The sequence below is a fragment of the Dermacentor silvarum genome, chromosome 5 (genome assembly GCF_013339745.2).
Source record: "Dermacentor silvarum isolate Dsil-2018 chromosome 5, BIME_Dsil_1.4, whole genome shotgun sequence".
NCBI lineage: Eukaryota > Metazoa > Arthropoda > Arachnida > Ixodida > Ixodidae > Dermacentor > Dermacentor silvarum.
The window spans coordinates 186044647-186059171 of NC_051158.1; the positions used below are offsets into that span (position 1 = coordinate 186044647).

Consider the following 14525-nt stretch of genomic DNA (forward strand, 5'->3'; position numbering starts at 1 on the left):
TTGTCGAAGTTGTAGACGCTCATTCCCGCACATTGCGGTGCCTCTTCGGTTCATGTCTTTTTCTGGTGGTACCCCTTTTCACATTGCCCGCGTATATGCGGCGATATGTCTTTTTTCTGCAGTTAGCGTAGGCATCGCAGCTAACCCGTGTTCGCTCCGTCTTTCCGTCGTATCTTGGGTGGCAGCTCGAGACCGATGCGCTCTACCTATATATATAGGCCGTTCATGTTAAAGGAATTCACTGGTTGAGATGAGTAATGACCACACGTACATTAGCTTTATTATTGCTCTCGTGATCGACCAATACGATTTTTCGTGTTAAGCTTTTCGCGGGTTTCACGGGCCAGCCGCAGCCCCAGCTCCTTTAGCGCAGGAGCAGGATTAAGAGGAGCTCCATCAGGTGAAACAAACTTTCTCAAATCGAATTCAAGCATGTCAGAATTTTATGCGTATAAGACGTACCCAATATCCTGTTTTTTCGTGTCTTGTCAAATGATGTCAAATGTCGCCGGTGGCCGACGTGATCGTCATACGAGCAGGCATCCTCGAGCGAGCGATCACTTAGGTGCGATTTCGCGTCTTGGAATCGGACGCGTCGCCCGCCGTTCATTGCGCTGTGCTAAGTGAGCTGCACAGTGCGCGTCCTGTGCCCAGTCGCGATAAATCTCGCAAAAGTGATCGTATTCCTGAATGCAACTATATATTTCCAAGGTGGCAACGCCGAAATGGGCCGACTACGCCGCGCGCACGCCGCCCACGCCAGTCGCTGCCATGCTGGTAGCATGTTTGCATTTCTCCCACGGCCAGCGCTGTCCCGGCGTTCGATTTTGCAAACTTGGGGCAGCTTCGGGTTGTCTTGGGATCCCAGCCCACGTGACTTCCTATCAGAACCGGAACTAGCTGGCTGCCGTCTGGCTGCCAGCGGGCTGCCAGAACTCCGAAAATCGAAGAAGCCCACTGGCGCGGCCTTGTCGGTCCCGTCTTCATGACAATGGTCTCCTCAGTTCCGCTTCACTCTGGCCTCTTCTCCGACATGCGACCTTCCTCTCCCAGCCCCTTAGCTTCTTTTTCTAAAAACAAATCAGTACGATATCTGACGTGTTCAATATCATATCCCCATCAAGTGCCATGTTTTTGCAAACTGCGATCAAGGGTTGTGGTCCAAGTGTTGGAACTGTTCAAATGAAATAGTTGTTAGTTTACCTTGTTCTTTACGTTTATAACAACGTTAAAAAGCAAATGAAGCCGAGGATAACATGGGGGAAGTTATTGTAATTCACGTCTTACGTGACGCCATCGGACAAAAAAGGATGTTCCACATCTTCCCACCATGCCTTTGAGTGGCGCTGGCTACCACTCCCAGGGCAAATATAAGTGGTAAATATAAAATAGTCGCCATTTCCACCGAAAGGCGAAGCTTCGATTGCGATAGCAAATCAATGGACAGCTATACGAATTAAAGATAGTAGTTTTATCCACCGTATAAACATGTAAACATACGCAACTAACTCAATGAACAAGCATGGTGTCACGCGCGCACAAGCAAACATGAACACCTCTCGCTGATGACCGCGTAAACTCGCTGTTCCTGTTTCCCTCCCTTGCCTGCGTAGGATTGAGCCGCGATCAACGGCTCATTTTCGCACGCTTCCACTCGCACATACAGCATGCGGCGCGCGGTCATCACACTCGATCATCGCGGACACTCGCTGTCAAAACGCTGGCGTGAGCAAGCGCGCTGCAGCACAGAGAAAAGTGACCTTTATGCTGTCTATCGCTTTAACGGAAACTGAACGGCGAAACCACAGCGCTTACAAAGGCATGAGCTATCTGAAGATCGTTTTCAAGATAGGGCGCTCACGACCGCGCGCAGCGGCCCAAAATAAGCAGCTGCTGGCGGAGGAGGAGCCGCGCCCCCTCCCTGCCGCACTGCTTCCCCGCTTTCATCCTTTCGCGCGCGAGATTGAGCTGTGATAGCCAGCACCGGTCGCAAAATACACATTTGGTGCCGGAGCACAACGCCGCCCCCCCTCCTCCCCATCCCCACACGGCCTTTCGCGCGACGGAAGACTTCGCGTTTGCTCTGCGCTTTCCTCCCTCGCGGGCGCCAGATTGAACCGCAATCGTCGGCTCTCCTCGCGCGGTTTCACTCGCACATGCAGCATACGGCGCGCAGCGATGACTTTATCGCCGTTCGACTTTATAAGGAACCTGACGGCGACGACGACGGCGACGGCAGAAATGCGCCTATCGCAATAAAATAAATACCGAAGCTAGTTTACGAACTGATGGCCGTCACCTTACGTAAGGACTGCACAAAGAGCGATGGAAAGAAACCTGTTAGGCGTAACGTTAAAGCCAGTAAGAGAACGGTGTCCATCATAGAGCAAACGGGGATGGCCGATGTTCTAATTGGCATTAGGAGAAAAAAATGGAGCGGGACAGGCCATGTAATGCGTAGGATGGATAACCGGTGGACCATTAGAATTACAGAATGGATACCAAGGGAAGGGAAACGCAGCAGAGGACGGCAGAAAACTAGGTGATGTGATGAAATTAGGAAATTTGCAGGTTGGTTAGAATCAGCGCGGTTGAAATTGATTGGAATCAGCGCGAAAGCAAACGGAGGGCGAAAGACTTCGTTTAGACACGAGCGCTAATTCACAACTACAAGTTCATTAGTGAAATCAAGCGCATATATATATTGTCACGGCTCACTGGAGACAACAGCAGAGAGGGGTATTTAATCGAGACAATTAGAACAAGCACTTAGTTGAGGCTTCTTCTTCTGTAGCACCTCGCTCGCACAATCTAGGTCGTAGTCTTGGTTGTCAGCGTGGTTGGGCAGAAATAGCGTCGCGGTTGTGAGTCAGCGCTCGTGTCTAAAGCAACTCTTTCGCCCTCGTCTGCTTTCGCGCTATTTGTTCTATAATATCAACAGAACCATGACGTAAGCATTTGTAGAGTGCAAATAGGTGAGTTACTGATTGGCTGACACGAGGTTCCGCTCTCCGGGCCTTATTTTAATTATGTCAAGCCGTTACACACACAATGTTGTTGTTTCACTTCAACATCTGCCTGCTGCGACCCCGCATTCGCTGGAATCCGTCAGAAGTGTGGAAAGATGAGAAATGAATAGAAACAGAAGTATCAAGTGAGATGTGAGTCACCCACATGATTAGTATACCGGTCCATGACCCGCCATTACAGGACCTTCCCAAATATTATTTTTAATCTTAAACAGAAGAACATCTACCCACGCTAGATATTGGATATGTGTTACTGCCATATATTACCCTTTGTGGCTTTACCTTTATGCCTTATTTACCTTTATGCGCCCCTTTCCATTGCTCACCGCATCGTTTTTGGCCAACAGAATTTCTATCATGTGCTATGCATACAGGAATATTCTTCAGTATCCAGTGTGTCTAAGATAGGCGATGTTCTTAATTATTAATTGTGTTCAGCAACTCCTATTTGCTTGTGAGGCTTATCACTCAGGGTCGGAATCTCGAGGGCTGACTGTTGTCTGCCGTTTCTGATGCTTCAAAGAGCTAGAATGGGTGCAAAGCAACGAAGTATGTACGACAGAGTTTGGGGGACGCAAAGAAAGTGTGTCATTTTTCTATTGTGATACTATACATCCCACTTAGAAGAAAAATATCGCGTCTGCAGGATGTCGCATAGCGCCCTACAAGAACACAGCATTTATAACACTAGCTTGCGCGTGTGGTACACTTACGTGAGGACATGACGGGCCGCTGCATTGCTGGTAGTCCACCTTTGGCGGCCGCACAACTTGGGGAACATATTGTGACTCCGCGGGAACCCTTTCATCGCGCGGCGACTCTACATCAAGACTCTTGGCGTCCGGCTTCGGGCCTGGTTTGTCGTTTTCTAATCCCACGTCATCTTGTTTGCCCGGTCTAAGAACATTAGGAGGTTCCAATGGAAGGGATCCTTGTGATTCACCAGGCGTATAGTTTGGCAGTTGCGGCTGGCCTGGCAATCCATTGTTGGGTCCTTGAGGGAAGCCATGAGGTCCTTGATCATAACCTGGACTTTGGTTGCCTGCAGGGCTAACTCCCTGAGGGTAACCGCTGGGTCCATGCGTGTAGCCCGGATATCCAGGACCCTGAGGTGCTTCCGCATTAGGATAATTGGGGCGCTGAGGAATCTGCGTGTTGCCTTGAACAGGGTAGCCTGGGCTCTGAGGTCCTTGGGGACCATAGTGAGGTCCTTGAGGACCACCCTGAGGAAATCCACCAGGATAACCGGGGAAACCCTGAGGGAATCCGTTAGGGTAGCCACCGAAGCCACCACCAAAGTTTGGATATCCAGCGTTGGGGAAACCCGGGAATCCGCCTGCATATGGCTGCTGCGGGCACGTGCACTGGCACACAGGACAGTCAGGCGGCGCCTTTCCTATGGAAGGAGGTGCCAAAGGGCCAGCAGCTACGATGGGAGGGGCGCTCTCGTTGTCCTTGGGGGGCAAAGCAGGCTGTTCTTCTGGCGCCGAAGGAACGCTTTGTCCCAACGGCGGTGCGGGCTTGACTTCCGGATTTACTACTTCCGCTTCTCCCTTCGGCGGCAATTCACCTAAAGGAGGCGGCGGCACAACGTCAGGTTTGTTTTCTGTGGCTGCGGGAAGAGGATTATCGTACAGCTCAACGGGAGGCTTTGCCGGCAGTGGACCCTCGCCAACTGGGTAAGCTGGCACAGATTGCAGTGGTCTGTCGGGGTGCTTGTTGTTTGGAGGAAGCACCTCCCTGGTCGCATCTGGACTATATTGAGGCAGTGAAAAATTGTTCAGTGGTCCATCGCCTCCGTGTAAATCTGGGTACTTTTCTGGAAGCGGTGAGTTCGGCACATCCGTCATTTTTTCGTGGTGCTTATGCTTTGGGGGAGCCCCTGCTTCTATCAAATCGGGGTACTTTGCAGGAACCGGTGGCCTGCTGGGTGGAAGGTAAGCCGGCGGTATACCGCGTGGATTTTCCCCAGTTGGTTGCGTATCAACAGGCTCTCCGCCAAGAGGCTTGACATGTGAAGGATCATCGGTGTTGCTATACTGGTACGGGGGATTATCGCTTTCAGCGAGAGGTTTAGTTTGTTCCGGTGATGAGTGATGGTGCGGATAATGGTGTGAGTGCTTGCCCCCACCGTGCGGATGCTTCGGTCGTTGATGGCTGTTTGGGGGACGTTTACCTTTCTCTTCCGACGACGTGCTCTCGTCCAGATCATCCGGCGAGAAGGAGTAAACTACACCATCAGGTCCCTGAAGCGCGAAGCGCCGACCAGCTAATCCAGTAGGCCGCACTCTGCCTAGAGTCCCAGGCCTGCCAGCTGTAGCCACATGAAGGCTAATGGTGCCGATGCACATCAGTGCCAGTGCCCACCCGATGACGCTATTCATAGTTCTGCAAAAACAGATTGTCAAATTGGGTATACATTAGTAAATTTCACTGAAGAACAAGGTTCATAAAGTTCAATGCACGCAAACCTGCATTTAGACCATGTGATCTCTTCTGGTATAAGCGTTTGCGAAAAAGACAGAACTGCGGTAGTTAGAAATTGTTGTGAGGAAGCTAAATGGGCGCGTTGAGTTTGATTAGCCCTAACTCCTAAAGCTAAGCAGCAGAACCGAGAAGCAGCTCACATATATATTAAATGAAAACTAGCTCAGCGGAACACTACCAACTATTGAATACATTGAAATGACCAATATTCAAAAGGTTAATTGCACATGTCATACTTTTATAGTAAAACAACTAATCTAATTGTGTAAGGTTTATTTCTATACATGATGCAAAATGACTATTACAAGAAAATCTAGACAAACATATGACAGATGAAAGCTCACCAAACAATCCAATACTGCAACGTATTATGGGAAGCTGTTTCTGATACGTCTCATAATTAAAGCTCAGTAGCTGAAATTGAATGAATGTTTCTGGGTGGTATAATGCATCTGCAAGCTGAAATTGGCGTGTGGCCCCGACAGAAACCATTTCTCCCGATGCCTATTGCATAGAGGCGACGTATTCACTTTCAAACTTGAACTACATCGCAACAAAAACTACAAGTTTTCGGTTCAAGAAAACACTATAATTCGTGCTCAAATAGAGAAGTCAATGTTAAAACCCTGTATTTTCTCAACAAGTCGCAGTTTCGCCCGAAAAGCGACCCATCGATTACGAGACCAAATTAGTGGAAAGCTATACGAAGTAAGGATACTATTTTTAGCGGCCGCATAAACTTAAAAGCATAGGCATACTAACTAAATTAACAAGCATGGCATTAACAAGCACGCACGCAAACATGAACACACTTGATGACCGCAGAAATTCGCTGTCAAAACGCCGGAGTGAGGAAGCGCACCAGAAGCAGCGAGCGAATTGACCTTCGTGCCGCCTCTAGCATCAATGCTAACTACGCCGCAAAAATACAGCGTGCGGCGGACTGTGTCCCTGTCGCACATGGCTTTCAAGATACAGCGGCCCGGGCGGCCACGCGCGGGCGCCCGGAGTAGAACGAGGCCCCCTTCCGCCTCGCCCCTGGAGCCTTGCGCGCGACGGAACACGGTGCGCTTCCTCCCCGCTTTCCTCCCTTTCGTGCGTGAGATTGAGCCACGATCGCCGACTCACCCTCGCACACGTTTACTCGCACATACAGCATACGACGCGCTGCGACAATTTATCGCCCTTGCACTTTATACGGAACCTCACGGCGACGTCAAGGGCAGAAATGCGCCTGGAGTGTCGATATAACTGCTATCGCCATAAATAGTAACAACACGCCAGAGAGAGAAAGAAGTTCATTGATGTGAAATGTAGAGAGGTTGGCCTGATGTACATTCCTCTCGCCGGCTACTCTCCACTGGGGAAAGGGGAAACAAAGAGGGGCATGTAGAGTGATTATGACGGCAGCAGTACAATGCGAACCATGGAACACTGCGCGAAGCCTACACTCCCGACGCGTTCTTTTTCTAGCAGGCTATATATATATACAGGGTGTTTCAGCGAACACTTTCAAAAATTCTTCAAGGATGCCTGTGGCAGAGAGCACAATTCTAGTTCATGAGCTGGTCTACTCGAAGAGGCGGACATTGCTCGCACAAGAAATTGAAATGCCTAATCGAATAATTAAAAAAATTCACTAATGAAGTTTTTTACTAATTACCTGATGGCCCATATTGCAATTTACAAATTGTAGCCGTGGAGTTCGCAAGGCGGATCCACTAATTGGAACGAATTCTCGGGATGGCAGCAGTTTCGAGATATTAATTACCGAACTTTGCAGAGAAATGCACCCGCCGTGGTTGCTCAATGGCTATGGTGTTGGGCTGCTGAGCACGAGGTAGCGGGATCCAATCCCGGCCTCGTCTGCCGCATTTCGATGGGGGCGAAATGCGAAAACATTCGTGTACTTAGATTTAGGTGCACGTTAAAGAACCCCAGGTGGTCCAAATTTCCGGAGTCCCCCACTACGGCGTGCCTCATAATCAGATCGTGGTTTTGGCACGTAAAACCCCATATTTTTTGCTGAGAAATGCATTGGCGTTCCAGTTAGGTTCTTAACAAAACGTCGCTTTATGCATTCAAGCACAAAATTAACTGGAACGCCAATGCATTTCTCCGCAAAGTTCGGGAATTAATATCTCAAAACTGGTGGCATCCCGAGAATTAATGCTAAGTGGATCCGCCTTGCGAACTCCGCGGCTACAATTTGTAACTTGCAATATGGGCCATCACGTAATTAGTTAAAAACTTAATTAGTGAATTTTTGTTAATTCGTCGATTATCCATTTCAATTTTGTGTGCAAGTAATGTCCGCCTCTTCGAGTAGACCACCTCATTAACTAGAACTGGGCTATCTGCCACACGCAACCATAAATAAATTTTGAAAGTGTTCGCTGAAACACCCTGTATATTGTAGTGTGAATACAGGCCAAGATAGCAGCAGGCAACGTGTCTCAACCAGAGCAGCTCAGACAATCTCGAGCTCGCGCCTCCCGGACGACTGGCGATGTGTCTGCATTCCTCTTCACTACAATCACCCCCCCCCCCCCCCTCGGAAAAGGAGCCATCCTGCCGACTCATGGTGAACATAGAACCATTGGGTCGTAATGCGGCTTCAGGCGTTGTACGTGGACGGTTTCACGACCACGACAGCGTTGGTCCGTAGGTGGCGTGACAGGCTCGACAATGCCTTGCTATTTGAGGCTCGAGCCGGTTGCCTAAGGACGAAAACATATCGGAACAAATATTCGGAACTAGATGAGACATGTGTATGCTGCAGTAAAGATCCAGAGACCACTCAGCACATCCTAATGGAATGCGACGGGATCCACCCAGCGAGAACCGTAGGTAACGTGCAACTCCCAGAAGCGCTTGGGTTTAAAGTGGAAGGAAACCTAAACAGATCAGCCGTAGAGATCAGCAAGAGACGATTAGAGTACTGGTGGAAAAAAAGCAGGGAAAAGATCGATACGACCTGATCTCTTAAAATCATAGGCAGCGGTACAAGCTAAATTTTTGAAAAAGGTATACAAAAATGCGAGATAAAGAACATGTGTAGTATACCTGATTAAATCAAGCAGGCTAGGTGACTATTTGTCGCCACCCCGTTTCAAAGGGGATGCCAATAAATCATCATCATATAGTTCACAGGCGATGTCTGCGCTTCAACACGGTAGGTCCTTGATATTTGGAAACAAGCTTGGATGAGAGTTCAGCAGGAACGGCAGGTATCCAAAGCCAGACAAGGGAGTCCGGAAGAAAGTGACAATGCGGGTGATCATCGTCACGTCGAGATTTTTGTTGCCATTGGTCGACGGCTGTAAAGGAACGGGCGAGTTGACGGCATTCCTCTGCGCGGCGGGCAGCTTCAGAGATGGGCGTACATTCGGATGAGTCGGGTCTGTACGGAATAATGGTGTCGAGGGTAGTCGAAGGTTCGCGGCCATATAAGAGGAAGAATGGGGAGAAGTTTGTGGTCACCTGTGGTGCAGTGTTGTAGGCGAACATGATGAATGGCAAAATGAGGTCCCAATCAGTGTGATCAGAGGCGACGTATTTGGAGAGCATGTCGCCAAGGATGCGGTTAAATCTTTACGTCAGACCATTAGTTTGAGAATGGTAGGCGGTGGTGCTGCGATGAACGATGCGACATTCAGCAAGGAGCGCATTTACGACTTCGGAGAGGAAGACACTTCCTCTATCACTCAAAAGTTCGCGAGGTGCACCGTGAAGGCCGTTTCACATGGTGCGATTTTGCACTGCGATTATCGCACCGGAAGTGCGATTTCCGTCGCATGCGACGAAAATCGCAGTCGCAGGGCCGTTTCTGCGATTTTCGGCTGCGACCAACCGGTTGGTCGCAGCGTCGCAACGTCGCAGCAATCGCTGCGATTTTTCCGTCGAAATTGCGCCGAGAGGTATTTCGCGGTCTGTTTTGGAAAATGGCGGCGGTCGCTCAACGCAACGTTTATAGATACTTTTTTGTCTATAAATATTGGATCAACGAGCCTCGAACAGTGCAACTAATTGAGTGGAGCCTTGGATTACGCAATCGGTACGTAACATCAGCACCGACACGCGAACAGTGCAGATAAAAACTCGTAGGTCAGATTCGGTTCTGTGATTTCTACGAGTTTGTTGACACGCTACGTTGCTAATCTGGCGACGCTGTTTTTTAGGTTGGCTTCGGGTGCTGATAGTACGTACTTTTGCGTGATTTTCCGTTATTCACACGCGCTGCGAGTGTGTAAATACTACGAGGTGTCCCTCACGGGAAGGCATGGCCTTCGGATGTCGTCCCAATTTTCTGGTTCTGGAGACAACTCGCGATATAAGAAAACGCCACAGTTTTATCGCCGTATGCTTTTACGGACGGAACAATTTAAAGAATATGCAACTACGAACAAATGATGTGGTCAATAGGTCACGCTATACGCGCGACCATTTAGTTGCAGTCGGTTGGTTAGGGCTTTCATGCGCATTTTCCCCAATGAATTATCTCATTTCAAGGTTCTGTTACTTCCGCTGCGAGACGCAAAGCGAATGTGCAAACTGGATATCGTAATGAATGTTCTACAATAGCATATTTCACGCTTTGACTGGGAATAAGCAGTATTGCCAATTTATTTTCGAAGCAATATTTAAACAGTTTTTTTCTCATTTTTCTGATGCATCATTTTTCTCCTGAATAAAAAAACCAATAAACCTTCAGTGTGTTGCAGACTTTGTATCCTTACTGCATCTGTATTAACCCTCACATTAAAAGGTAATTGCACATTTCGCTTACTTCAGTGCATCGAATTACTTTTGTTTATGCTGATTGTAACATATTGCAGTACTTTAAGAAACTACATAGCCATAAACATCCTTGCCTTTTCTTGCTTCTCTGTCTCTACTTCCTGTAAAACACATGCAATAATGCGAAAAGCAGGCGAACACCTTGTTTTTATAAGCAGTACATAACTCATTAAACAAAAGCAGATCAAAATTGTGCAGTGAAGTCAGCCGGTTGCATTCCTTCGTATGAATGATAGTATCTTTTCAAGTGTGGGTGGGTCTTGCATGTCCACAGCTCATAAAGTATGCAGACTCATCACGAGGCGTAGGTATAGCCCATCAAGATGGAGGCAATGTTGCTAATGAGTCTGCACTTACATGTATTACCGCATGAACTCGTATAACCATATCCCATCATTACTTAATCGAGCTTGCTCAGTCATATTCACCAAAATTCTACTTATCCGAGCTTGCTCTGACTCACATTCACCAAAATTGTACTTGGCCGAGCTTGATCTGACTAATATTCACAAAGATTCTACTCAGGCAAGCTTGCACCGAGTCATATTCACCAAATATCTACTTAGCCAAGCTTGCTCCGACTTATATTCATCAAAATTCTACTCCGGTGAGCTTGCACTGAGTCATATTCACCCAAAATCTACTTGCCGAGCTTGCTTTGACTCATATTCACTAAAATTATACTTGGATCAGCTTTCCCCGACTACCACATGACAATATTCACTAAAAGTTTACTCAACTGAGCTTGCTCTTACTCGTATTCACCAAAATTCTACTCAGTCAGGCTGAAACGAACTCAGACTCACGGTTAGTTCGAAGTCTTAGTGAGACGACGTTTGAGTGAGTTCACCGTGCTATGTATACATTACATTATGTGACCTGTGCGGTGAATAAGCAAACATTGTCTATGAGTACGTGTTGCATCAGGTGAAATAAGGACAACTGTAAACACTGCAGTTAGTTTTCTAGGGTTCAACTCACCGTTGCATGAAAGCTTCGCCTCATGTTGATTCAAGCAAGTGCATTGGATCTGCATCATATTTTTTGCCAATCCTGCTGTCTGTCCTAACCATTACTGGGTGGCCACATTTTGTACATTTCAACTCAAGGTTTAATAAATGACTGTAGTGCAATATATTTAAAAAAAAGATGCTTGCATCACTGCACATATAACAATCAGAACATGACACAAACACATGCACATAAGATGCACACAAATGATAAATACATAAACAGATGGAATCAGCTAGCCACCACCTAATGAAAAAAAGAAAAAGCCCAGGACTACGTATAACCATTCCCCTTGCCAGGTACATGGGCTATAGGAGAAACACACGTGCAACCTAGCAGTTACCTCGAGGTAGCAGCTATGGACGCTTTTGCATTCGCAGCTGGCCACTCAACCACTCAAGTGTGTTCAGTGTGCACTTGTACTTAGGTACCCTTTTTATTGTCTGTATCTCAAAAATTTAATGTGGATCCTCAAAATTTTGAGAATGTTTGGATTCTGAGGCTTGCAAAGGTAAATATTTTTATTCCATTTTCGTTCAAGGTGAAGGCTCATACAAAAGATTAGAGATATTGTCAGTGCCCCTCACTTTCTCTCAGAACATAAGTGGTCTGTTATTGAGATTCTAGCAGCTTTTCAACAGCAAGAAAGGGAATCAGCTTCCCCTGTTTTCAGCATTGGGTTAATGCAGGCAATTCAGGGAGGCATAAAGTTTTGCTAATACAATAGGTTCGGGAATACCAGATTAGACTGTACTTTGAAACTTTCCTTGCACTTTCTTATTTTGGTGAAATAACCCAGTTTTAAATGGCTCCAATTAGCATACTCTAACATTGGTCTAATATAGGTTAAGTACATGACTAGCTTAACAGACTGGGATGCTGGCTTTCATTTCCAGGAGAGGAATCATAGCACCTGCTCCAGTTGCATATGTTTTTGGTTATCAGGGGTATTCAGCCTCACTTTGAGGATAACGTGCTGAAGCAGGTAGAAGCACACGCATGCCATTAGCGGATAGTTTCGATTGCTTCTTACCTTACACTTGCCACCATGAATACAAAATTTTAGCGTTCGATTTTGTTATTAAACAAACAAACGTACTCCTAACAAGGTATTTTAATGTTAGCCGTGTGGCTACGCGGCTGCGCTACGTACTGCAGCATATTAACTTAAGCTTCTTGATACAGATTCACAGCACACTAACAGCGCAAGAAACAGGACGAGAAAATAGACGACGCCCATGTCTGCCAGAATGATACGATACTACGTACACAAGTGACTGCAGCTCCAAAAAAAAAGTGGTGTCGGCTTTTAGGCCTTTCCAATTATTCAGAGAGCACTTGTATGAATAATTACAGCACAGGCGCCGAGACGGACGAGCCATGCTGGCGCTAAGATAAACGTTCACAACACAAATTCCATTGCACGTTCAGTAATTACACACAGATCATTTGCGGCTTTGTTCAGGGGCAGACGTGAGCTTTTGGGTTGGTGCTTGCTGCTAAGTTTGGTGCAAGAATATTGCTAGGAGCAGGAACCACTAATGCGCAATCACGAGCAATACACACACATCCGTTTTTCAGAAGCTGACGTTAATCACGGGTAGCGCGAGGGTCTCTGCGTTGACATGACGACTCCGCCGAATCCCGAATACTGCATATTCGATGACAACAGCTATAAGGGCTTGTTGATAGGTCCTCTTGTAATTTGTTTAACCGCAGGTAGAACGACACAGGCATAAAACACACACAGAGACAGCACACAACGCTGAACGACCACCTGCGAACAGCTGTTTACGTCCGCCATTTCTCCTCGTATTGAGATTCACAAACCGCTGTTGCGCACTCCAAAACAAACTAAACTTTGAAGCGCTTTTAAATTACAAAACGCACGTATTATTTGGTCCTAATAAAAAGAGGTCAATTATATTATAACGCGTACGTCTTTTTCATTACATTAAACGAATTTATGCAGCGTGTGCGACAAAATCTGGCAGCAAGCAACCCTGGGCGTCGCATAATCGCATTGTTGACATCGAACCATGTGAAATGGCCGTTGCGAATTTCGCATCTGCGAAAATCGCAGTGCAAAATCGCACCATGTGAAACAGCCTTGACGGAGAATAAAGTTTTTCAGGAGGAAGGATGCTATTTCACGAGCGGTGGCAGCAGGCAGAGCGGCTGTTTCTGCGTATAGCGTCAAATGGTCGATGACGACGACTATCCAGCGGTTTCCGGAAGCCGTGCTCGGAAGGGGTCCATACAGGTCAATGCCAACGCGATCTAAGGGCCTGGCAGGACATGGAATTGGCTGGAGTGGACCAGATACACGCTGACAGGAACCTTGCGGCGTTGGCACTGAGGGCACGACCGAATGTACTTGCACACAAAGGTGTACATGCCACGCCAATAAAACCTGGAGCGAAGGCGGGTGTACGTCTTGAAGACACCCGCATGTGCACACTGCGGGTCAGTATAGAAGGCAGAACATAGTTCACCACGAAGATGTCGATGTATGACCAGCAACCACTTGCGGACCTCGGACGTGTAATTCCGGCGATAGAGAAGTCCGTCCCGCATTTCGAATTAAGAAGCTTGACGGCGCAAAGCTCGAGAAGGTGGAAGAATAGTCTACTAGTTTGAAAGGAAGCGGATAAGAGCACTAATCCATCAATCTTTGCGTTGCTCCGAAGCCATGTGGCAGCCTGCTGGGAACGAAAGTACTTAGTCAACGGCAGAGAGGCAGGCATCGCTTGCAGTTGACACGGGCGAACGCGAAAGCGCGTCGGCATCGGTGTGGTGGCGGCCAGACCTGTAGACAACGCGCACGTCGAAATCTTGCAACCGCAAAGCCCAGCGAGGTAATAGACCTGAGGGGTCCTTCAACGTGGACAGCCAACAAAGTGCATGGTGGTCTGTAATCACGTCGAATGAGCGTACATAGAGGTAGGGTCGAAATTTACCAAGTGGCCAGATTATGGCCAAACATTCCTTCTCCGTAACGGAATAATTAGTCTCGGCTTTGGGGCGGCTTGCGTATGCAACGACGTACTCGTCGAATCCAGATTTGCGCTGCGCGAGCACAGCGCCGGGTCCAACACCGCTGGCGTCGGTGTGTACTTCTGTCGGAGCTGCCGGGTCAAAGTGACGCAGTATAGGCGGCGAGGCCAGTCGACGACGCAACTCTTGGAAGGCATCGTC

General features: G+C 47.7%; 1 protein-coding gene across 1 annotated transcript in view; it reads right to left on the minus strand.

Annotated features, from left to right (window-relative positions):
• Positions 1-14525, minus strand: part of LOC119453955 (basic proline-rich protein-like) — a 109545-nt gene that overhangs the window by 63868 nt on the left and 31152 nt on the right. The window contains exon 2 of the mRNA XM_037715986.2: positions 3743-5417. Coding sequence (XP_037571914.1) covers positions 3743-5413 — 1671 coding nt within the window. The 5' untranslated portion in view covers positions 5414-5417. The remainder of the gene's footprint in view (positions 1-3742; positions 5418-14525) is intronic.